Source organism: Nomascus leucogenys, chromosome 18, assembly GCF_006542625.1.
Source record: "Nomascus leucogenys isolate Asia chromosome 18, Asia_NLE_v1, whole genome shotgun sequence".
Classification (NCBI taxonomy): Eukaryota; Metazoa; Chordata; class Mammalia; order Primates; family Hylobatidae; genus Nomascus; species Nomascus leucogenys.
The window spans coordinates 98,915,148-98,937,462 of NC_044398.1; the positions used below are offsets into that span (position 1 = coordinate 98,915,148).

Sequence of the window (22,315 nt, forward strand, 5' to 3'; positions counted from 1 at the left end):
GCATCCCAAGCTCTGGAGTGAAAATTCAGGATAATGGACAGATTCGCTCTGGAGGCTTCCAGAGTTTGTACTGTTCATGGAGCGGCAAGGTGGGGTGGGAGGGTCTTCCCTTCTCTAATGACCCAGACTCTGGAATGCTCTTCTGGTCCCGTCTTCTTCTGGCCTCTGCCACCTTGAACTCAGATAGCTAAGAGCTGATCTCACGCAGCCCTCATGGAACCAACTGTCCTTTGTCTCTTGGTGGTGATGACAACCATTCCTGCATGCCTCTGGTGATGCCAGGAATACCACAGACTTAATGGTGGATGCGGGGAGCTAACCCTCACCCTGGGTCCTTCCTAAAATCTCCATACAGGCTGGGCATGGTGGCTCACACCTGTAACCTCAGTACTTTGGGAGGCCAAGGCGGGAGGATTACTTGAGTCCAGGAGCTTGAGACCAGCCTGGGCAACATGGCGAAACCCCATCTCTACTAAAAATACAAAAAAATTATCCGGGCGTGGTGGCACGTGCCTGTAGTCCCAGCTACTCAGGAGGCTGAGGCAGGAGAATCGCTTGAATCCGTGAGGTGGACGTTGCAGTGAGCCGATATCACGCTACTGCACTCCAGCCTGGGCGACAGAGTGAGACTCTGTCTCAAAAAAAAAAAAAAGCTGTTCTCAGGGCGCCAGCCTGACACTACTGTGGCCGCCCCGACACAGCCCTCAGAGACTTACCAAGGGGCTGTCCTTTGTAGGAACAATAGGGGGACAGATGAGCAATCCAGGGGCCCCAGCTCCCAGGGACAGGGCAGGGTGTGAGCATCCAAAGCTTAGAAACGTCGGGGAGAAGGGGAAGTTGTATTTGTCTGGACCCCCTATGGGAAGACTATGGCTGCGGGGTCAGGAGACCTTGTCTCTAGTTCTAGCTTTGTCCCAGTGCACTGGCGACTTCTGGCAAGCTCCTTTTTCCTCTCTGGGCATTGGTTTCCTCCTCTGTGAAAAGAAAGAGTTGGGCTAAAGAGTTGGACTAGTTACTTTCTAAGTTTCTTTCTAGTTCTAGAGCCTTGAATGCAAAAATAACCATAAGGATAAATAAGATGAGACCTGGGGCCATGAATGCCAGGACCTGGTGGTGGGGCCCATCTGTCATGGATTCGGTGACACTCTCTGGGAAAGAAGGTGGAAAAATCTGGCCTTTTGGTGTCCAGGCAGCAGTTTTTCCAGAAGGGTCTATGAGCCGGGGCACACGGGCAGGACATTTGTTTATTCTTGCTGCTCCAGCTCTGCCAGAGGCCTGGCCTTCCTCCTTAACCAACTCTGCGTAGGCTTGGGAACCGCCGGCTTCTCTGGTCTTCCTGGCAGTTGTAGGAGAGACGGCTGAGGACACCTCCCTGGCTGAGCAAGTCGGGGGCTGTGCGCCCCGTTTTCTGGCATTCTGGGTGTGGCATTTCCTCTCACCTGCTCTGCTAATGGGGACAGAGCTGCTGGTGACGGAGGAGCAGGGCCCGTGTGGTCCAGCGGGCTGGTGTGCGAGGCTCTTGAAAGCCATGGGGACATCAGCTGTGATTTCACTTGTGCGGGAGGAGCAAAGCGCCGCTGTACTGGAGGCCAGAACTGCTCCTGCCCCGTCTCTGCGGCTCAGCCCTGGCTGCGTTCTCCAGACCCGAGTGGTTTCTGAAGGGCTGATTGTCTCACTCCCAGTGCTCACTTACCATGAGGATGAGGAAGCCACACAGCACTGCTAATGACCTCCCTCCGACCGTGTTGCTGTTTCAGAGAGCTTTGAAGGGCCCTTACTGGCCCTCTGCTTTCGGAAAGGGCCTCCCTCCCATTCTCAGAAAGACGTGGCCCTTAGAATGGGTCTGTTTAAACTTCCTGAGTGCGCATTTGCATTGGGGTGAAGTGCGGGGTCACCTCATTTCAGTGACTGGACAGAAAGGATGGGACGTGGTGGGGAAAGGGGAGGCCGCATGTGGCCTCAGATGTTGCTGGTGAATCAGGGCTGACTGAGGCTGGAGTCAGGGACCACAGGGGTTAACTTTGGGATCAGAGGAACGAGCTCCTGGCCCCTGGAAGTGTTGACAGCTCAGCCTGCTCCGTTCCCAGAACAGCCAGAACTTCATCAAGAGCGCAGGGCTCACCCCCGAGGCACCCTGCAGCTCCTCGCCTGAGCTGCCTCTGGCTGGCAACCAGGGAGGAGGAGTCCCAGGCAGAAGGACGGCTCTGGGCCCCCTGACTGAGCCCCCAGACCCGGAAGGCTACAGGAACAGCGTGAAGGGCCAGCTGGCTCGGCTCCTGTTTGAAGCCGGCCCTGCTTTGGCCCACTCAGCGAGTTTGGGATTTGGCCTGGTGTCTTTGCTCTTCTAGGAAAGAATGATGCTCATAGCTGACATTTATTGAAATGCTTCTGAGCACCACCTGATGTTTAAAATGCTCTGATGCGGCTGGCAAAGCAGGTATTGTTATGTACGTTTTATGCGCAAATAAAGTTGTGTGCAGAGGGAGTAAGGAGCAACCCAAGGTCACGTCGCTGGGTAGTAAGACAGCGGGGGTGCCAGTGATTAGACAGCAGCGGGGGGCCAGTGGTAAGACAGCAGGGGGGGCAGTGGTAAGACAACAGGGGGGGGCCAGTGGTAAGACAACAGGGGGGCCAGTGGTAAGACAGTAGGGGGGTCCAGTGGTAAGACAACGGCGGGGGGCCAGTGGTAAGACATCGGGGCATCGGGGGGGCCAGTGCCTCACGCCTGTAATCCCAGCACTTTGAGACGCTAAGGCTGGAGGATCGCTTCAGCCCAGAAGTTTGAGACCAGCCTGGGCAGCATAGTGAGACCCTGTCTTTACAAAAAATAAAACAATTAGCCAGGCCTGGTGGTGTGTGCCTGTAGTCGCAGCTACTCTGGAGGCTGAAGTTTGACAAATAGGAAGGCTGCAGTAAGCCTTCATCACACTGCTGCACTCCAGTCCGGGTGACAGAGCAAGACCCTGTCTCTAAGGGACAGGGTCAGTAAAAAAAGAAAAAGAGTAAGGGGCAGAACCCAGCTCTCCTGACTTCCAGGTGCATTCAGAGAGACCAGCCACTATCCAGGAGGACGGAGCCTCAGCCCCGGGAAGAAAGAAAAGGCATAGCTGTGGGCCTGGCTCAGGCTAGGGAAGGTGTCACACCCATTTCCCAAGTTCCCACGTTTCTCAAGAAGATTCCCTCCAGCTTCCCTGGATTGGGGATGGGGTGGGCCCGGATTCCTTGACCCCTTCACCTGCCAAGCTGGAGATGGCTCTGACCTTAACCCAGGATAGCTGTTAGACTGAGACCTGGGGGAGCCACGCTCCCTTGGCTCCCAGTAAGTCTTTTCCTGTCTGGGGCCCAAAAGTTAGACCAGCACCTCCTCCCCACAGATCCCAGGGAGATTCAATTTCTTTGGACTGGGAGGTGGGGGGAAGCCAGCCACCTGCCTCAGTCTGTCTCAGAACCCAGCCTGCATCCCTTTCTCCTTCCTTTCCCTTTCCTCCCCAGCTCGGCCCCTCTGAAGGGAGGCAGCAGGCCCAAGGCCTTCTGCAAGGATTTCTGTTCACTGCAGGCACGGCTGATCTCTGGAAAAACTGAGTGCTCTATAGAGCATCCCTGCTAGTGATTGACTCATACTGAGGGGTTAGGATATAATGTTTTGCTCTTTCTGAGGTATTTGTCTTTTAAAAGTGAATAGTGGCTGGGCATCGTGGCTCATGCCTATAATCCCAGCACTTTGGGAGGTTGAGGCAGGTGGATCACTTGAGGTCCGGAGTTTGAGACCAGCCTGGCAAACATGGTGAAACCCCATCTCTACAAAAAATACAAAAATTAGCCGAGTGTGGGTTGCATGCACTTGTGGTCCCAGCTGCTCAGGAGGCTGAGGCAGGAGAATCGCTTGAATCTAGGAGGCAGAGGTTGCAGTGAGCCGAGATTGCACCACTGTACTCCAGCCTGAGCAACAGAGATGCTGTCTCAAAAAATAAATACATAAAATAAAAATAAAATAAAAGTGAATAGTCATTTATACTCGTGACTCCTCCAGGCATCGGTGACAAGCATGTATATATATGATGGTTGTGGGATTTCTGGTAATTTCTTTCTACCTCCCAAACCAAGAAATTCCCAGGGATTGGAGGTGGGGTGAGGAGTGAAGTTATTCTGTCAATTCTCAGGACTCTATGGGTTAAAAACAATTGTGTTGAAGTCTTAATCCTTTTTTTTTTTTTTTTTTTTTGAGACAGGGTCTCCCTCTGTTGCCTAGGCTGGAGTGTAGTGGTGTGATCAAAGCTCATTGCAACTTCAAACTCCTAGGCTTAAGGGTTCCGTCAAGCACAGCCTCCCCAGTAGCTGGGACCGCAGGCACACGCCACCATGCCAAGCTAATTTAAAAAGTTTTTGTAAAGATGAGCCGGTAGTAAGACAAAGCAAGTAGTAAGCAAGACAGAGGTCTTTTGTTACCCAGGCTGTTTTCAAACTCCTGGGCTCTAGGGATCCTCCCACCTCGGCCTCCCAAAGTGCTGGGATTACAGGCATGAGCCATGGCTCTCAGAGCCACCGCGCCCAGCCTAAAACAATTATTTTTAAAGATTGGAAGAGGGTGGGCTAAGAAATCACTACCCTAGGGTAGACTTAGACCCTCTTACTGGCTGGCCCACTGCTGGGAGAGCATCCACAGAGAGCTGAGTTCTAGAAGCAGACTGCTGCCAACTACCTTAACTAGCCCCGTGGCCTTGGGACAAGCACTTATCAGGGTTTTGGGGTTTTGTTCATGAGTGAAATCAAGCCAGTTGGTCTATGAGAAGATCTCTCTGGACCCCCAAATCCCAAGGTTCTTTCCGATTGCTACCTTTGTCATTGTACCCTGTCATACTTTTGTCATTGTATCCGATTCCCTGGATGAATCATTTTAAGGGCTAGAGTCCAGCCAGGGACAAGCTGTCCCAGTGGGATTAGCCTTGACTTTAGGAGCATGGCCAGGAAGCCAAAGAAACCTTCCAAGAATGGCTGCCTCAGCCCCTACACTCTGGTCACCCATATTGGGAGAAGAGGGAAAGGCTGAGAGAATTGCAGAAGAGGACTTCAGGGGTCCTGGGAGAATGCAGACAAGCCTTCCTCCAGCCAGAATTTCTCTTCTTGGGTCCTTATGGGCGACAGCCTTCTGCAAAGTTGTCCTAAGACTTCATCTAAGAAGTGGAAGAGGCCGGGTGCAGTGGCTCATGCCTGTAATCCCAGCACTTTGGGAGGCCGAGGTGAGTGGATCACCTGAGGTCAAGACTTCGAGACCAGCCTGGCCAACATGGTGAAACCCTGTCTCTACTAAAAATACAAAAATTAGCTGGGAGTGGTGGCAGGCACCTGTAATCCCAGCTACTCAGGAGGCTGAGGCAGGAGAATTGCTTGAACCCAGGAGGCAGAGGTTGCAGTGAGCCAAGATTGCACCACTGCACTCCACTCTGGGCAACAGAGTGAGACTTTGTCTAAAAAAAAAAAAAAGGTGGAAGAGCAAGGGGTCCTGAGCAGTGGATGTTTACGCAGTAGGATAAAGTCAAGGAAAAAGAGGACACCAGAAGAGGCTGCTGGCCCACATTTGCCCGGTCCACCAGTGTTCAGAGACAAGATCTAGAACAAGGAAGGGAGCAGGCTGCCTGGTCTGCAGCGTGAACTCTGTTTTCTGAATTGCTCCCCGCTGCACTTGAGATATAGCCAATGAGAGCCAAAGCGTGGGGCGGGGGGCGGATGGGGGCAAGACATAGGGCTCATGTGTATGCCATGGCTGGTGCTCCTCACTCTCCGGGACAGATGAACCAGGCAGAGATTTGGAGAGTGATTCCTGCCCCCCCCACCCCCCCGGGGATTTTATTACTAATGAATAATTTGCATAACTGTGTATGAGTAATGGTCAGAGGTATTTTACTTGCGCATGACTTTGGACTTGCTAGCTCTAGTTCAAATGGATGAGAAGTCATGTGGAAGAATAACCTTGGCAGGTACTTGTTAGAAACATGTGCTAAGGAGACTTGGACGGGCTGGAATAGAATCAACATTTGATTCCACGAAGGCACTGAATACATTCAACACCCAGAGGTGGGCTCAAAACAGGTCCTGACCTCTATTCTCTCCATCTCTACTTTCAACTTCAAGACAGAGCTTCCTGGCCCTTGGTACTGAGGATGGCTAGTGCAGAGGGTCTGAAATGCTGGTGTTCTGTAGAATCCCCTTGTGAAACACCCAGATGCGCGTTGACCCAGCCCCAGAAGCTGGGTATCTGGGCTTGAACAGCTCAGCAGGTCATGGTCACTCCCAGGGAGCTTTGCTCCGTCTCTTGGCCTGAGTTCCAGCCCATCCCTGGAATGACTTGTGAGGCAAACGACTTGACTTCCATGTGTTTGTTGCCTCGTTTCAAGAGAGGTAAACAACCCTTGCTTTTTCTGCCTCAGAGGGCTGCTAGGAGCATCAGAGAAGAATAAGCACAGGAAACTACCTTGGAAAGATGGAGTCCTACGTGAGGGCAAGAGATGACCCAGCTCAGAGCCTGGCATGTGTGGACTGGCAAAGTGAAAATATGCTGTAAGGGTGGCTCACACCTGTAATCCCAGCCCTTTGGGAGGCTGAGGTGGGAGGATCGCTTGAGGCCAGGAGTTCGAGACCAGCCTGGGCAACATAGCGAGACCTCATCTCTACAAAAATGAAAAAAATCAGCTGGATGTGGTGGCACATGCACGGAGTTCCAGCTATTTGGGGGAGCTGAGGTGGGAGGATCCCTGAGCCCAGGAGGTGGAGGCTGCAGTGAGCTGTCATTGTGCCATTGAACCCCAGCCTGGGCGACAGCAAGACCTGTCTCAAAAAAAAAAAAAAAAAAAAAAAAGAAAAAGAAAAAAGAAAAAAAGAAATAAAAAGATGCTGTAAGCAGGATGTCTTGGGATGTCGGAGAAAATAATGGATAGGAGGCTCGAGGCAGATACTAATATTTTGAAGGAAGAAGCGAGAAGAGTAAAGGAGCAGGGCTTGCCAGTCTCCCTCCAATCTTTCTCTGTAGATACTGGGGCAGACAAATTCAAGGAGAGCAGAAAGTACAAAGTGGGTGGCTGTCTCTGCTGTTTGATCTTTCCTCACCCCATGAGTCACTTCTATGGAACCCTAGCACTTCATGGGACATGGTTTGTGAACTCCGTGCGGGCAAAAAGAACTCCAGACTAAGGGTCATATATTTGGACTCCGTCCCACCCCTGCCCCGATCTTGGGCAAGTCTCTGAAGGTATCTGGCCAGAGCTTCCTCCTTTACAGTTGGACTCACGAGGGCCCTTGGCAACTCCACAGTCCTCTGAGTCCATGAAAAAGTGCTTTGTGAAGAGACAGGGCTGAAGAAACAAAATCAGGGCGTTTGGTTGGTGGTGGAGAGAGGAGAGAGGGACTGAGCCTGGGCGTGCCCTGAGGCTGTGGGGCTGGTGGGAACTGCTGGAAAGCTGGCCCCCTGAGAAAGGCTGGTGGCAGAGCTGGTGGGAGAAGCAGGATTGTTGTGTGTTGTGCTTGGCCTGGGTGTGAGTGGGCCTGGGGCCTTCCCATGGTCTCTGGGCAGAGTTGGGGCCTGCTATTCCTGTGCTCTGACGTCAGTCCCGGGCCTGGCCTGGCTGGAGCCGGGGCGGCCACCCTGGCAGCAGCACATACAGTGCGGTACTTCATATCCCGGGATATACCAAGACTCATCTTACTGGGGATTCACCTCTCCAGGGTGTCCTGGGTCCTCTGCGGCCTCCCTGCTCCAGGGCCAATAGGGTGCTTCGGCAAGAAGCAAGGGAGGCGGGAAAGACACTGGCCTTGATTTCCCAAGATTGAAGTGAGATGTCATGGGATGGAAGTGAGTGTAATCGGAGGCTCCCACACCTCTGTCTGCACCTCCAAGAGGAGAACCGGGTCCAATGGCACAGCTGCTTCCCGGGGACTGAGCTCTGCGGCCCAATGGGACAGCTTGTTTCATTGAGAGACTTTCTGTTGGAGCAGTTATTTTTAGCCTGGGAGAAAGGTCACAGTGTAAGAAGCCATTATCCTCAGTCCTTTTTACTCCAAATTAGCAGAATTTCAGGGGAAGCTTGGCCCTAAGTTGTGAAAACCAGGGAAGAGCTTGAATATAAATGTGCATACACATATGCACGTGCCTTGCTTCCTGCCCAGGGCCCAGGAGTGGAAACACACAGCAGTGTGAAGGTCATGGTCACGGTGAACCTCCAACGTTTGGAATCTTCATCCCCCTTGGGACTGTGTGGCCCTCTCACCTTTACCAGGGAAAAGGGCTTTTGAGACTTGTCAGAAATGTTATAGGACATCAGACCTAGAGTTCATTCAGCTCAGTATCATTGTCACCACTGTCATCGTCATCATCATTGTCATCATCACCCTCACCATCATCGTCATCGTTGTCATCACCATCATCATCATCATCATCATCATCATCATCACGATCCTCATCATCACGATCCTCATCATCAGCACGGTCACCACCTCATCATCATCATCACGATCCTCATCATCAGCACGGTCACCACCATCATCATCACCGTCATCATCACCATCATCATCATCATCACGATCCTCATCATCAGCACGGTCATCACCATCATCATCACCGATCCTCATCATCACGATCCTCATCAACACGGTCACCACCATCATCACCACCACCATCATCACCATCATCATCATCATCACGATCCTCATCATCAGCATGGTCATCACCATCATCATTGAAGGGCAACAGGAGCCCATGGAAAGGGCTGGATTCCCAGAGGAGAAGCCTTAACCACTGCCGTTCCAAAGGCAAATGCCAGGCCCTAGGAGACCCACCCCAACGTGGGAGCCCACAATGGGGATCCTTAGTGGGGTGGGCCTGCGAGTAGGGAGGGCCTGGGAGCTGAAGCCTGGGGGTCAAGATTATTTGATTTGGTAGTTGCAGTGTTTTGCAACTTTGTGTGTTACCTAAGACTTTTTTTTTTTTTAATCGTGATGCTGGGGCTATACCTTGGATTATTTAAATCAAAACCGCAGAGAAAGGGAAGTATGGGACCAAGAAGCAGGTGATTTCAACATGCAGCCAATGCTGAGAGTCGCAGGCTGAGGGGCAGTTTGTGAGGCAGTGTAACCCAGCACTTCTCAGACCGTAATGTGCACAGGAATCACCTGGCCATTTTGTTAAAATGCAGATTCTGATTCAATGGGTCCAGGCTGGGGCTTAAAAGTCTGCGTCTCTAGCAGGCTCTCGGGGGATACTGTGGCTCTGAAGTCACGTGGCCCAAGCCAGTTATTAGCTGTGTGACATTCAACAAGGGCCTCAGTGTCTCTGGTTTCAGTCTTCTCATCTGTAAAAATAGGGATACGAGGCTGGGTATGGTGGCTCATGCCTGTAATCCCAGCACTTTGAGAGGCTGAGGTGGGCGGATCCCTTGAGATGAGGAGTTCAAGACCAGCCTGGCCAACATGGTGAAACCCTGTCTCTACTAAAAATACAAAAATTAATCTGGCATGCACCTGTAATTCCAGCTACTCGGGAGGCTGAGGCGGGAGAATCGCTTGAACCTGGGAGGTGGAGATTACAGTGAACTGAGATCGCGTTCACTGCACTCCAGCCTGGGTGACAGAGTGAGACTTTGTCTCAAAAAAAAAAAAAAAAAAAAAAAAAGATATGAATAATACTCATTTTACCAAAACAAATAAGATTAAGAAAATTCAGTATGATGAAGATACTGTTTTATATATAAAGTGCTTAAGCATTGCCTGGCAGGCTGTATCTCACATATGTACACACAGATGTATGTCATATACATTATACGTATCCCGCTGCTCAGAGGACAGTCAGTCTCCTGTGATTAAACCAAGTTCCCACCATAGATTTTTCTGCAGGGGTGGAAGGTGGAGAGATAGAGATGTAGGTGAAGGAGTCAGGACTTACAGGTATGTAGGTGGTGATGAAAGGAGATTAAAATGAGCAACACTCAGCTCCCTGTCCTGTCCCCCACTAAGGGACCAGGAATTCTTTTTGGTACCCCAATCTAACCGCGGACCTCTTCCAGCACTTTCTGTGGGTCAGGCAGGGTCCCAGGCCCTGGGAACACAGAATTAAATTGGATTCCTGCAAATCAGGAGCCAGGACCAGTACGGAGCATGAGCCTGGAGAGAAGGTGCGTGCAGGCAGGAGCTGAGATACCGGCAGGAAGGGGTCCCCTGTGCCCCGCTAAGCACAGCATGGCATGGAAGCCTGGACAGGGTCTGGGCAGTTTTGGGTTCCAGTCGCCCATTAGCTACCTAGTGGTGATGTATCTGGGGCAGGGCAAAGATCTCTGGACTTTCACTAATTCAGCTCTAAAATCTTTCTGACAGTCGTAAAGAAGGTTACATGGCCATGCATAGGAAAGTGCTAGGGGAAAAGTTGTATATTTCAATCCACGGGGCTCCTCTTTAATAAAAGGCACCAAGCTTCACATCTTTCTGAGTTCGACAGCAGGCTGGCTATCTATGGGAACTAATGAGAAAATATTTGCTTCTGATCCCTGGAGGCTGCCCCAGCTTTTGGGGAACAAGGGTGGGTACCCTGAGGGAGAAGGGTTACCCCAAGAAATGGCTTTTCTTTGTGGGAGGGAGAGATGGGAGTAGCAAGTGGTGGCCTGAGAGAGAGGGGTTGTCTGCATCCAGCAGATAGGTGGGGTGCTCTTCCTCAGAGAGGGGCCTTGAGAGTCAAGGGAGAACAGAGGCTGCCTCAGCTGCTCCAAGGCAGGACGCCTGTGGTCCCCTCATCTCCATGAGCCTGCAATGCCCCCCATAAACAGACCCTAGCCTGGGGGCAGGGGGCAGAGGGGTGGGCCTAATGGGCCCCATTTTCTTTTTCTTTTTTTTTTTTTTTGAGATGGAGTCTCACTCTGTTGCCCAGCCTGGAGTGCAGTGGTGCGATCTCGGCTCTCTGCAACCTCCACCTCCCGGTTCAAGTCATTCTCCAGCATCAGCCTCCTGAGTAGGTGGGATTACAGGTGTGTGTCACCACACCCAGCTAACTTTTTGTATTTTTAGTAGAGATGGGGTTTCACCATGTTGGCCAGGCTGGTCTCAAACTCCCAACCTCAGGTGATCTGCCTGTCTCGACCTCCCAAAGTGCTGGGATTACAGGCATGAGCCACCACACTTAGCCTTTTCTGACCCCATTTTCCAAACATACTAAACTTGATCCTTGACAGAGGTCTCTGGCACAGATGAGGCCCCTACTCTTCTCTCTTCCTGGGCCCTCTGCTCTCTGGGTTAAGCTGCAGTCCCTTTCAAGGGGATCCCCTTGGAAGGGGTTGGCCAGAGCCTTCGGGAAGCCAGGCCCGGCCTGTTTTGGATATCTCCTCCTCAGGCCATGTACCCTCTAATATAAGGTAGGGAGGCCAGCAAATGCCTGCCCTTACTGGGACAGGGTTAGATGTGTGACTTAATAAGGTTGAGAGCCACAAGTAATCCCCTAAGCACTTTGCCGTGTAACCTAAGATTATCTGGCCTGCAAACACCTGTTTTCACTCCTTTGCTGAGAGCAGTATTAAAAGCCTGCTGGTTAATGGCGGTAGGAACTGCCGTGAGGTGGGATGCACAAGCATTTGTCCCTTCTTGGAAGCATCTCCAAGGTTAAGCCCGGCTGCACACGCCCGTGAGCAAGGTTGAGGGACTGGAAGGGCTCACGCAAGTTTCCCTCCATATACAGTCATCAGGACCAAGCCGGGAAGCTTGAAGGTCAGGGCCAGGGTCGCAGGGTGGGGGTTCTCAGGTTAGCACAGCTGCTCACTTCGTTAGTGATGTACGCAGGTCAGTCCTTTAACTCCCTGATCCACAGTTTCCACATCTTGGGAGGGAGGCAGAATAACACCTATTCTGCTCGCTACGCACGAGGTAGTCCTGAAGACCCAGGTTGGTAGGCGTAACACTGCACATCAGACCAACACCACATCCCGGAAGATGGGAGCTAGGTTAATGTAGACTCTTTTGAGAAACAGAGCCGGTGCCAACCCTGTGAAACTGACCAATCATGTTCTAATCATTTAGAACTGCAAGTCTCCGCGTCGGGTGGCACAGAAGATGTTGGCAATTTGTTGGAGAATCATTTCTCTGCTGGAGACGCAAGTCTAGAGGAGAAAGAAAGGGCGCTTTATGCAGACACAGCCCCTCAAGACAAGAAACTCCTCCTTCACTACCCAGATGGCAGGGAGGCTGAGAGCCCCGAGAAGACCCCTGCGTCTGCCGCCGGCCCGGGCCCCGATCCTGAAGCCAGCCTCTCCAATGCCTCAGCCACAGAGTCACCTCCACCTGGGGAAAGGGATGACAGGGACGCTGCGGGGCCTGGGGAGGAAAAGAATGGCCCACCAGTGGCAAGCGCCCTCCCTCCAGGAGGGGCCAAGGGGCCTGTGGAAGAGGAGTGGCCAGAGCCCAGTTCTGGAGAGGGACTAGGAGAGGAGGAGACTGGGCTTGGGCTCCCCACGGAGGGAACTGCCAGTGGAGAGGCAGGAGGACAGGCTGGGGGCCATGAACTCTCCGAGGAAGTCCAGGAGGTCCCAGGGGACAGCCTGGTGCAGGGAGCAGTGGCAGGGACAGCAGAGCCAAAGGCAGAGGGGGCCTCTCCTCACTCAGAGGGTGATGGGGTCCACCCACTGAATGCAGGGGCCGAGGGCAGCCCTGGGCCTGGCGAGGAGCCTGCAGTGCCAGAGGGAGCCCCTGACGTCGCGGCTGTTGCGGGAGAGTCGGAGCCGAATATTGACACAGAAGCCAGTGAGGGCACCGAGGACCAGGGGGAGCCCGGCCCAGCTGCAGAGGCCAGTGGAGAGCCTGGGGGCGCCCAGAGCGTCAAGGCAGGGGACACTGAGGAGAGCCAGTCCCCAGAGATGACCGAGGAGGATGCAGATGAAGCCTCCTCTGAAGAGGAAAGTGGCGATGGAAGTGGAAGTGAGGAAGAAGGAGGAGTTCCCTCCGAAGAGGAGTCTGAAGAGGACAGCGGCGATGGGGCTAGCTCAGAAGCAGAGGGCACCTCCGAGGAGGCCACAGAGCCCCAGGAGGCTGGGGAGCCCCAGGAAGCCAGGGAGCCCCACGAAGGCGGGGAGCCCCAGGAAGCCGAGGAGCCCCAGGAAGGTGGAGCGCCACAGGAAGGCGGGGAGCCCCAAGAAGGCGGGGATCCCCAGGAAGCCAGGGAGCCCCAGGAAGGTGGGGATCTCCAGGAAGCCAGGGAACCCCAGGAAGGTGGAGAGCTTCAGGAAGCCACAGCAACCACAAGTCACAGGGACAGAGGGGCCCAGCCTGGCCCGGAGGAATTGCATACAGAGTCCACAGGCAGTGAGACCCTGGACATGAAGGCAGAGGAGCCCAAGGAGGGACATCAGGGGAGGGAGAGTCCCATCATTGCTGCCCAGGGTAGGAATTAATTCCCTAACAGCAACCCTGTCCCTTGGGCAGCTGCATTCTCCCTGGAAGTCTTGTGTGTAGGGGACAGGCAGGGACAGAAGGTGGCAGAGGGTCGCAGGCCCTTTTCAGGGTCCTGGCAGGGAGGTGCCTTCAGGCTGTGCATTGCCTGCTGGCCTCCAGTTTGGAGGGGCCAGTGAGAGGGGTCAGAGGGGCCCTGGTACTTCCGAGTCAGGGGCCCCAGAACCTCTCCTTAGGGTCCCTGATGCGCCGTAGCCCATGCCAGTGCCTCAGCCTAAAGGAGCAGCGAGCTAATGGAATGATCGGTGCCCTGTGGCCAGCGGGTGGAGGGACGTGCAGAGAGTGGATGGGGGTGGGTTGGGAACTTCCCTGGTGATTCCCTTAGTGGGCTAGGACTGGGGTCTCCCCTTGAAGACTAGGCTGTAGGAAGCATTGCAGAACCAGGACTGAGGGGTCAGGATCATGAGATGAGAACTCAGGCTGGGACCGCTGTTGTCTCTCAAACGCCCATCTAAAGCAGCCAAAGCTGCCCTCAAAGGGCTGGGGGCCAGGAGCAGAGTGGGAAGGGCCGGGCTAAGCTCTCGGCCAGTGTGAGAATTGCAGCCAATACGAGGGTTGGTCAGGCACCTTCATGGCTGCATCTCCTTAGTACATGGACTTAGACCAGGAGTGGGGCTTTCAAGGTAGAGGTCGAGGTCAAGTCTTCACTCTCCAAGATGGCTTTCCCAGAGGCTTCGTTGCAGAATTAATTTACATACTTTTTTTTTTGAGACAGGGTCTCGCTCTGTCATCCAGGCTGTGGTGCAGTCATGCAATCATAGCTCACTGCAGCTTCTAACTCCTGAGCTCAAGTGCTCAAGCGATCCTCCCACCTCAGCCTCCTAAGTAGCTGGGACTACAGGCATGCACTATCACGCTTGGCTGATTTTTTTGTTTGTTTTGTTTTGTTTTTTGTTTTTTGTTTTTTGAGACGGAGTCTCACTCTGTCGCCCAGGCTGGAGTGCAGTGGCGCTATCTCGGCTCACTGCAAACTCTGCCTCCCGGGTTCACACCATTCTCCTGCCTCAGCCTTCCAAGTAGCTGGGACTACAGGCGCCTGCCACCATGCCTGGCTAATTTTTTTGTATTTTTAGTAGAGACAGTGTTTCACTGTGTTAGCTAGGTTGGTCTCGATCTCCTGACCTCGTGATCTGCCCACCTTGGCCTCCCAAAGTGCTGGGATTACAGCTGTGAGCCACCGTGTCCACTGTGCCCGGCCTAATATTTGTATATTTTGTAGAGATGGGGTCTTGCTGTGTTGCCCTGGCTGGTCTGGAACTCCTGGGCTCAAGCGATCCTCCTGCCTCAGCCTCCCAAAGTGCTGGGATTACAGGCTTAAGCCAACACTCCCAGTCAGTTTATATACTATCTACATACTATTTATATACTACCTGTCAGGAATTGTACTCCATAAGGGCGGGTGTGTGCTGCAGTCAGTCAGCTCCCTATTCTGGCTCTGGGGTTGGGGCTTCCTGGGACTGGTTTAAAGAGTCACTGTCGTGAGATGCTGCACAAGGCATATCAACTCTTTTTTGGTTCTCGCCCCTAGTGGAGCTGGCTTCCTTCTGCCCCGTAAGGCCTGAGTCTACCCCTCTTCTAATCGCCTAGAATCCTCTGTGCAGGCAGCCTGGGAAGAAGCAGCTGTGATATCATAGGCTCAGGAACAGGAGCCTCGCCCTCCCTGGGAGCCTGTGGCAGGCACCCACATCACTTGCTGTCTGAGTGAGAAGCAACAGTTGCTCCCCTCAACACACACACACACAGAGACACAGACATAGACAACAGAGAGACACACAGACACAGAAATATACACACAGATACAGAGATACAGACACACAGAGACGCCCAGAAACACACACACAGACACACCCACATAGATACAGACACCCAGAGAGATTCACACAGAGACACACAGATACAGTGATATAGAAACATACAGACACACAGAAACACATACATACACAACACAGACACACACAGGCACACACAGACACAGACACACACAGCCTGCAGTGGCCCTCCCAGTGGTCCTTCCCACACGGCCATCGTGGTCCTGATGAAATGCTCATGTGGCCGCGGCGGCTGCCTGCCTAGAGCCCCTCACTGGCTCCCATTGCTCTTGGGATGAAACCCAAAGCCCTGTGGAAGGTCCTGCCCGGTCAGCCCTGAGGACCTTAGCAGCTGCCCAGCACCCAGGCCTCCCCGACTGCAGCCAGACACCCCTTCTCCTGCTTCTTGCTAAACAAGGCTCATCTGGGGCTTTCGCAGAAGGCTTTTCTCCACTCGTACTCACTCCCCCAGCAGAGACCTGGGGAGGCTTTCTCTGAACGTGCTGCTGAGACCACTGGTGCAGGCACACTCCTGAACCCCACTTAGCTTTCAGAATGTTTCCTTCTGTGGCCACCTCATCATCTGTAATGATTACATTTTATTAATTATTTTTATTATTTTTGAGACAGGGTCTCCCTCTTTTGCCCAGGCTGGAGTTCAAGCCAAAAGGCATTCTCCTACCTACCCGTAAAGCCTCCTGACATGTTTGTTATTTTAATTTTTTAATTTTTTAAGATAGGGTCTTGCTCTGTGACGTAGGCTGGAGTGCAGTGGGGTGATCATGGCTCACTGCAGCCTTGACCTTCTGAGCTGAGAGAATCCTCCTGTCTCAGCTTCCCGAGCTGAGACCATGGGTGTGCACCACTGCTTGGAAAGTTTTTTTTTGGTAGAGATGGGGTCTTGCTATGTTGCCTAGGCTGGTCTCCAACTTTTGGGCTCCAGTGATCCTCCCATCTGGGCCTTCTAAAGTGCTAGGATTACAGGTGTGAGCCACTGCACTCGGCCCTAGCGTTACTTTAAAGACTATCATCTCTGACTCCGCTGGACTAAAAGCAGTTGCTTAAGGAGTTGTGCCTGTTTTGGGCACCACTGTATTCCCAGCATGATGCTTAGTGCCTGGTGTGGCGAAGGTGTTCAATGCATATTTGTTGAATATATGAAATATATAGATAAGAAGGTTTCTGCAGGCTGAGATGTGGACCAGCTCCCCAAATGCGAATACAATGCACATGGAGCATCATAGAGTTTGGATGATCAAATTCCTTTCTAAAGGCAGAACTCAGTCCAGTGTAACCTGGCAAGACCCTGCTGAGCCCCTGCTCAAGGCCCAGCCCTCGTCTGCTGCGCCAGGGCGCAGAGCTCAGCCAGCTGTTAGCTTTGCTCTCACCTGGCTGTCTGCTTCTCTCCACAGGAGAGACGGAAGATGCAAATGAAGAAGCCCCATTGAGGGACCGCTCCCACATCGAGAAGACCCTCATGCTGAATGAGGACAAGCCATCCGATGACTACTCTGGTAACCAGGGGAGGGAGATGTGCCCAGGGCTGGGAAAGCCCGGCCTCCAGGGCCCAGGCAGACTCCTGGAGGCTCCTGAGAGCCAGGGTGTGCCGGGGCTGTGTCTTGGAGGCTGGAGGGGACATTGGGGAATAGGAGAGCCCTGAAGGTGGGAGGCTTCGTGGAGGAGGCTCTGTGAGCAAGGTCCAAGCCTCAGGGTTCCAGCTGGGCACAGAGAAGGAAGGGCCATCCAAGCAGACAGCCCAGTGTGGGCAAATCCAGTGCGGCCCCATGCTGTGCTGGGGCCATCTCCTTCGCTGTGATTTTTAGTTTATAAAGCCATTTCATGTGTGGTGTTTCATTTTATCTTTGAAACCCAAGGATTGCAGCAGGGCTCGTCTCCTCTTAATCAATGAGCCACCTAACTGGAGCTCAGGCTAGCAGCAGTTTGCTCGTGGCGCACAGCTAGAGGGTGGCAGATCGAGGGGTGGAGTCTCGCTAGCCTGACTTGTCACCCCATAGGCCTCCCCATTGTGGGCTCCCAGCAGGGAGCTTCCTCTTAGAAGAGACCACCCGAGTTATCTGACCCCCCTGCCCCAGGAGTGTCTGGGAGTACAGTGACAGGCCAAGGCCAGGGCCAGGGTGCCGAGCTGCAGGCCTGCAGGGTGCTGGGCCTCCTTGCCTTCTAAGCCTCAGGGAGCACACACAGAGGTGGGCAACAGAGATGGAATTCTCATCCACCAAAGAAAGGGCTTGCAGTGAGGCAGCAGGCCGAGGCAAGGTTTCAGACACACTATTGAGGTGAGGAAGGAGGAGAGAGGTTTTTAAAAAACAGCTCAGGCCGGGCACAGTGGCTTATGTCTGTAATTCCAGCACTTTGGGAGGCTGAGGTGGGTGGATCACTTGAGCCCAGGAGTTAGAGGCTGCAGTGAGCTATGATTGCACTACTGCACTCCAGCCTGGGCGACAGAGCAAGATCCTGTCTCTAAAAAAATAAATAAATAATAAAATAAAATAACCAAACAGCTCAGGAAGCTTTGGGGGTGGGTAGGAGAATGCCTTTTCGTTTGAAGGTTTCTGCAGGTTGAGATGTGGGCCGGCTCCCCAAATGCAAATACATTGCACAGTTGCTGGGATGCAAACAGCACTTGCTGCCCACCAGGCAGAGGTGGAGCTGCCCTGGGTGGTGAGGCCCCTCCACAATGGAGGAGCTGCCTGGATCGCACCTGCCTGATGCTCTTCCCCTGGCCCTCTCTGTCTCCAGCGGTGCTGCAGCGGCTTCGGAAGATCTACCACTCATCCATCAAGCCTCTGGAGCAGTCCTACAAGTACAATGAGCTCCGGCAGCATGAGATCACAGGTAGGGCTTGAGATCACAGGTACGGCGCAGGCCTGTCGGCGGGGCCACACTGCTGACCAGTCCGGTCTCCCCAGGTACCCACACAGGTTCGGGAGCTCATTCATGATGTGTGCGAGGACTCATAGGTCTGGGTCTGGGCTCCCCCTGGGAGTTGGAAAAGACGACACCTCCATCACAGAACTACCCTTTCACCAGCAGAGCACGATGCTTTACCAGGGTGTTACAGATGCATTTTGGTTTTAAGCCTTTATGCTTCAGTCATGCACATTTGAGTTTTCAAAGGCGATGATGCCTATTTCAATCCCTCCTGTGCTCCAGAGGAGCCCACAGGTGCCCCCTGTCTACTCACGGGTGGTGCCTGAGTCCTCTGATCACTCCATTCCTTCCCCTCCTATTGCCCTTCTCCTCTGCTTCCTTGGGCCCGGATTCTTTACAAAATTGATTTTCAAAATAATAAAAATAAGACACACTTGTTGCAAAAAATTCAAATAGTGCAGAATAGTATACGTTGAAAAACAAAAATTCTGTTCTTGACCTCCAACTTTTTTTTTTTTTTGAGATGGAGTCTCGCTCTGTCACTCAGGTTGGAGTGCAGTGGCATGATCTCGGCTCACTGCAAGCTCTGCCTCCCAGGTTCACGCCATTCTCCTGCCTCAGCCTCCCGAATAGCTGGGACTACAGGCGCCTGCCACCACGCCCGGCCAATTTTTTGTATTTTTGGTAGAGACGGGGTTTCACCATGTTAGCCAGGATAGTCTCGATCTCCTGACCTCGTGATCTGCCCGCCTTGGCCTCCCAAAGTGCTGGGATTACAAGCGTAAACCACCGCTCCCGGCTGACCTCCAACTTCTTAAATTCGACTCCCAGAGAAACCCGTCATTATAGTGAAGACTTCCAAGCATTTCCTCTGCATGTGTGAGCACATAGATGGATGTTTTTTGTTTTAACAAACATGGGATCCTGTCAGGTGAGCTGTGTGTGTGGAGACCTCCCTCCTTCCCTCTGACGGCTGTGTGCTCTTCCCCTGCATGACCCCGCCATGCTCTGGAAAACCAGCATCCTCCTGGTGGCTCATGCCTGTAATCTCAGTACTTCAGGAGGCAGAGGTGGGAGGATGGCTTGAGCCCAGGAGTTTGAGACCAGCCTGGGCAACATAGTGAGACCCCGTCTCTACAAAAAATACAAAAATTAGGGGCGGGCATGGTGGCTCACACCTGTAATCCCAGCACTTTGGGAGGCCAAGGCGGGCAGATCATAAGGTCAGGAGTTCGAGACCAGCCCAGCCAACATGGTGAAACCCCGTCTCTACTAAAAATACAAAAATTAGCCGGGCGTGGTGGCTGGCAGCTGTAATCCCAGCTATTCAGGAGGGTGAGGCAAGAGAATTGCTTGAACCCGGGAGGCAGAGGTTGCAGTGAGCCGAGATTGTGCCACTGCACTCCAGCCTGGGCAACAGCAAGACTCCATCTCAAAACAAACAAACAAAACACACACACAAAAATTGGGCCCGGCATGGTGGCTCATAGCACTTTTAAAAACAATCCGATGGTCGGGCACGGTAGCTCACACCTATAGTCTCAGCATTTTGGGAGGCTGAGGCGAGCAGATCCCTTGAGGCCAGGAGTTCGAGACCAGCCTGGCCAACATGGCAAAACCCTGCCTCTACTAAAAATAAAAAAATTGGCTGGGTATGGTGGTGGGTGCCTATCATCCCAGCTACTGGGGAAGCTGAGGCACAAGAATCACTTGAAGTGAGGAGGCAGAGGTTGCAGTGAGCCGAGATTGTGCCATTGCACTCCAGCCTGGGTGACAGAGCGAGACTCCGTCTCAAAAAAAGAAAAAATAGCTGGACATGGTGGCATGCGCCTGTGGTCCTGGCTACTCGGGAGGCTGAGGCAGGAGGATCATTTGAGCCTGGGAGGCAGAGATTGCACCAGTGGACTCCAGCCTAGGCAACAGAGTGAGATCCTGTCTCAAAAAAAAAAAAAAAAAAAAAAAAATTGGAAGCCTGGACTTAAATATTTTGCTAGTTGTTGCCATATTGTCTCCCATGATACCAGTTTGTACTCACAATAACAGTAGATGAGAGTCGTTGTTTCTCAACAGCAATGCCATTTAAAAATGTTACTCATCTTTACAAAATTTAGCAATGGTATCTTACCGTTTTTTGAATGAGATTAGAAATCTTTCCCTGTGTTAATTTGGCTATTTCTGTATGATCTCATTTGATGCTCTGGATGGCTGTTACGTGGCCAGGGTATAATAGGGTTTGTATTCTTCCTGTTCTACAGAGGGGAACCCGAGGCCCAGAGATGTGCTGGGTTACCCAGGATCACACAGCTGGAAGCAGGGAATACCCCGTTCCACAGCTACCTGTACTGTTTTTTGTAGCCTAGGAGCCAGTTATCGCCCCACTTTGTAGCGGATGCAAAGCCATTGGTGTGAGCTTACAGAGCCTCCCAAAGGCTTTCTCTTTCCCTCTTGGCCTTAAGACCCAGAGGCTTGGCCCTCCTAGGAAACCTGTGTGTACAGCAGCAGGGCCAGGAGCTCTGGCGTCCCCAGGGCGTGGCGCTCTGCAGGGAGGGCCCGCTTCCTGGCCCCTGCACTCACCTTTTGGACTTGGCTCTTAACTCCTAGTCTCTGGCCACCTTCCTTGTAACCTCTCCCAGGCTCACCTCCCACCTCCTGCATAGGTCAGCGGTGCCCCCTGCTGTGAGGAGCCGAAACCGCAGCACCGGGAAAGGGCCCTGTTTGTGGCTTGTCTCGGAGAACGAGAACATCTAGGGCTCTCCTTGGTGTCACCTGGGCTGGTGTTAAGAGACTGTGACATCTCTGTGGCTGTAACTGGGGACTCCTGCCACCCTCTCAGCCTCCTTATCCCTTCCTGGCCCTCAGCCAGGGCTTGACTTCCACAGAGATGTGAGTGTCTCCTGTGTATTCACAGACAGGGAGGGATGGGGCAGGGCCATGGTGTTGCTTTCAGGCAATGTACATGTGCCTGCCATCTATAAGACACCACCTGGTTTGGACTGAGCTTTAGCCTCGGAGAAGGAAGACCAGAGCATCCGAAAGCAAGATACAGAAGAGGAAGCATATGACACCACTCTCTGTAAAAAGATGGGGGCCGGGCATGGGGGCTCACACCTGTAATCCCAGCACTTTGGGAGGCCGAGGCAGGTGGATCACTTGAGGTCAAGAGTTCGAGACCAGCCTGGCCAACATGGTAAAACCCCATCTCTACTAAAAATACAAAAATTAGCCAGGCATGGTGGCATGCACCTGTAGTCCCAGCTGCTTGGGAGGCTGAGGCAGGAGAATGGCTTGAACCCAGGAGGCAGAGGCTGCAGTGAGCTGAGATTGTGCCACTGCACTCTAGCCTGGGCAACAGAGCAAGAATCTGTCTCAAAAAAAAAAAAAAAAAAAAAAAAAAAAAAAGAAAGATGGGGAAGGGCTGGGTGCCGGGTTCATGCCTGTGATAGTAGCACTTTGGGAGGCTGAGGTGGGTGGATCTCTTGAGCCCAGGAGTTGGAGACCAGCCTAGGCAACATGGCAAGACCCCATCTCTACTCTAAATACAAAAATGAGCTGGGCTTGGTGGTACATGCCTATAGTCTCAGCTTCTCAGGAGGCTGAGGTGGGAGGATTGCTTGAGCCTGGGAGGTCGAGGCTACATGAGCTATGATCACACCACTGCACTCTGGCCTGGGCCACAGAGTGAGACCAAAAAAAAAGATGGGGAATATGATAGCTGCAAATATTGCTTATATATGCATTAAAATGTCTAAAATAACATGTAAGAAATCAGCAGTGGTTACCTATTCCAGGGGGTGTTAGGGCTGAGGCAGACTGGGACAGAGATGGGAGACTTTTCACTGTTTACCTTTTTATATTCCTGATCTTTGAACCAAGAAATTAAATAAATTAAAATCATAATAAATAAATGAAACAAAAGGGGAGTGCCTAGTGTTTTTAGGGTGACCTGCTGGCCTCAGGGAGACAAGTCTGGAGAACTTCAGTGCTGAGTTATGCAGGGCTGACCCTCTGTGCTGTAGTCCAGGGAAGAGCTGAAAGAGCTGAGGCCTGAAAATCTGCAATAAGATTGACCACACCCCATGTTGAAAGCCTCTCCCCTTCCCTCCCTGTCCGCTGGATTTGAAAGCACGAGAGCATTCTATATTTCCTCTTAG

At 52.7% G+C, this 22,315-nt stretch overlaps 1 protein-coding gene across 3 annotated transcripts in view; it reads left to right on the forward strand.

Annotated features, from left to right (window-relative positions):
• The window catches only part of SRL (sarcalumenin), a 54,523-nt gene that overhangs the window by 22,681 nt on the left and 9,527 nt on the right, over positions 1-22,315 (forward strand). For 2 of the 3 annotated variants that reach the window (XM_030798134.1, XM_030798136.1), the window contains exons 2-3: positions 16,688-16,789; positions 18,033-18,128. In XM_030798134.1, coding sequence (XP_030653994.1) covers positions 16,688-16,789; positions 18,033-18,128 — 198 coding nt within the window. Of the gene's footprint in view, positions 1-6,425; positions 6,556-16,687; positions 16,790-18,032; positions 18,129-22,315 lie in introns of all 3 variants that reach the window. The other variant, XM_030798135.1, reaches the window with a different exon arrangement.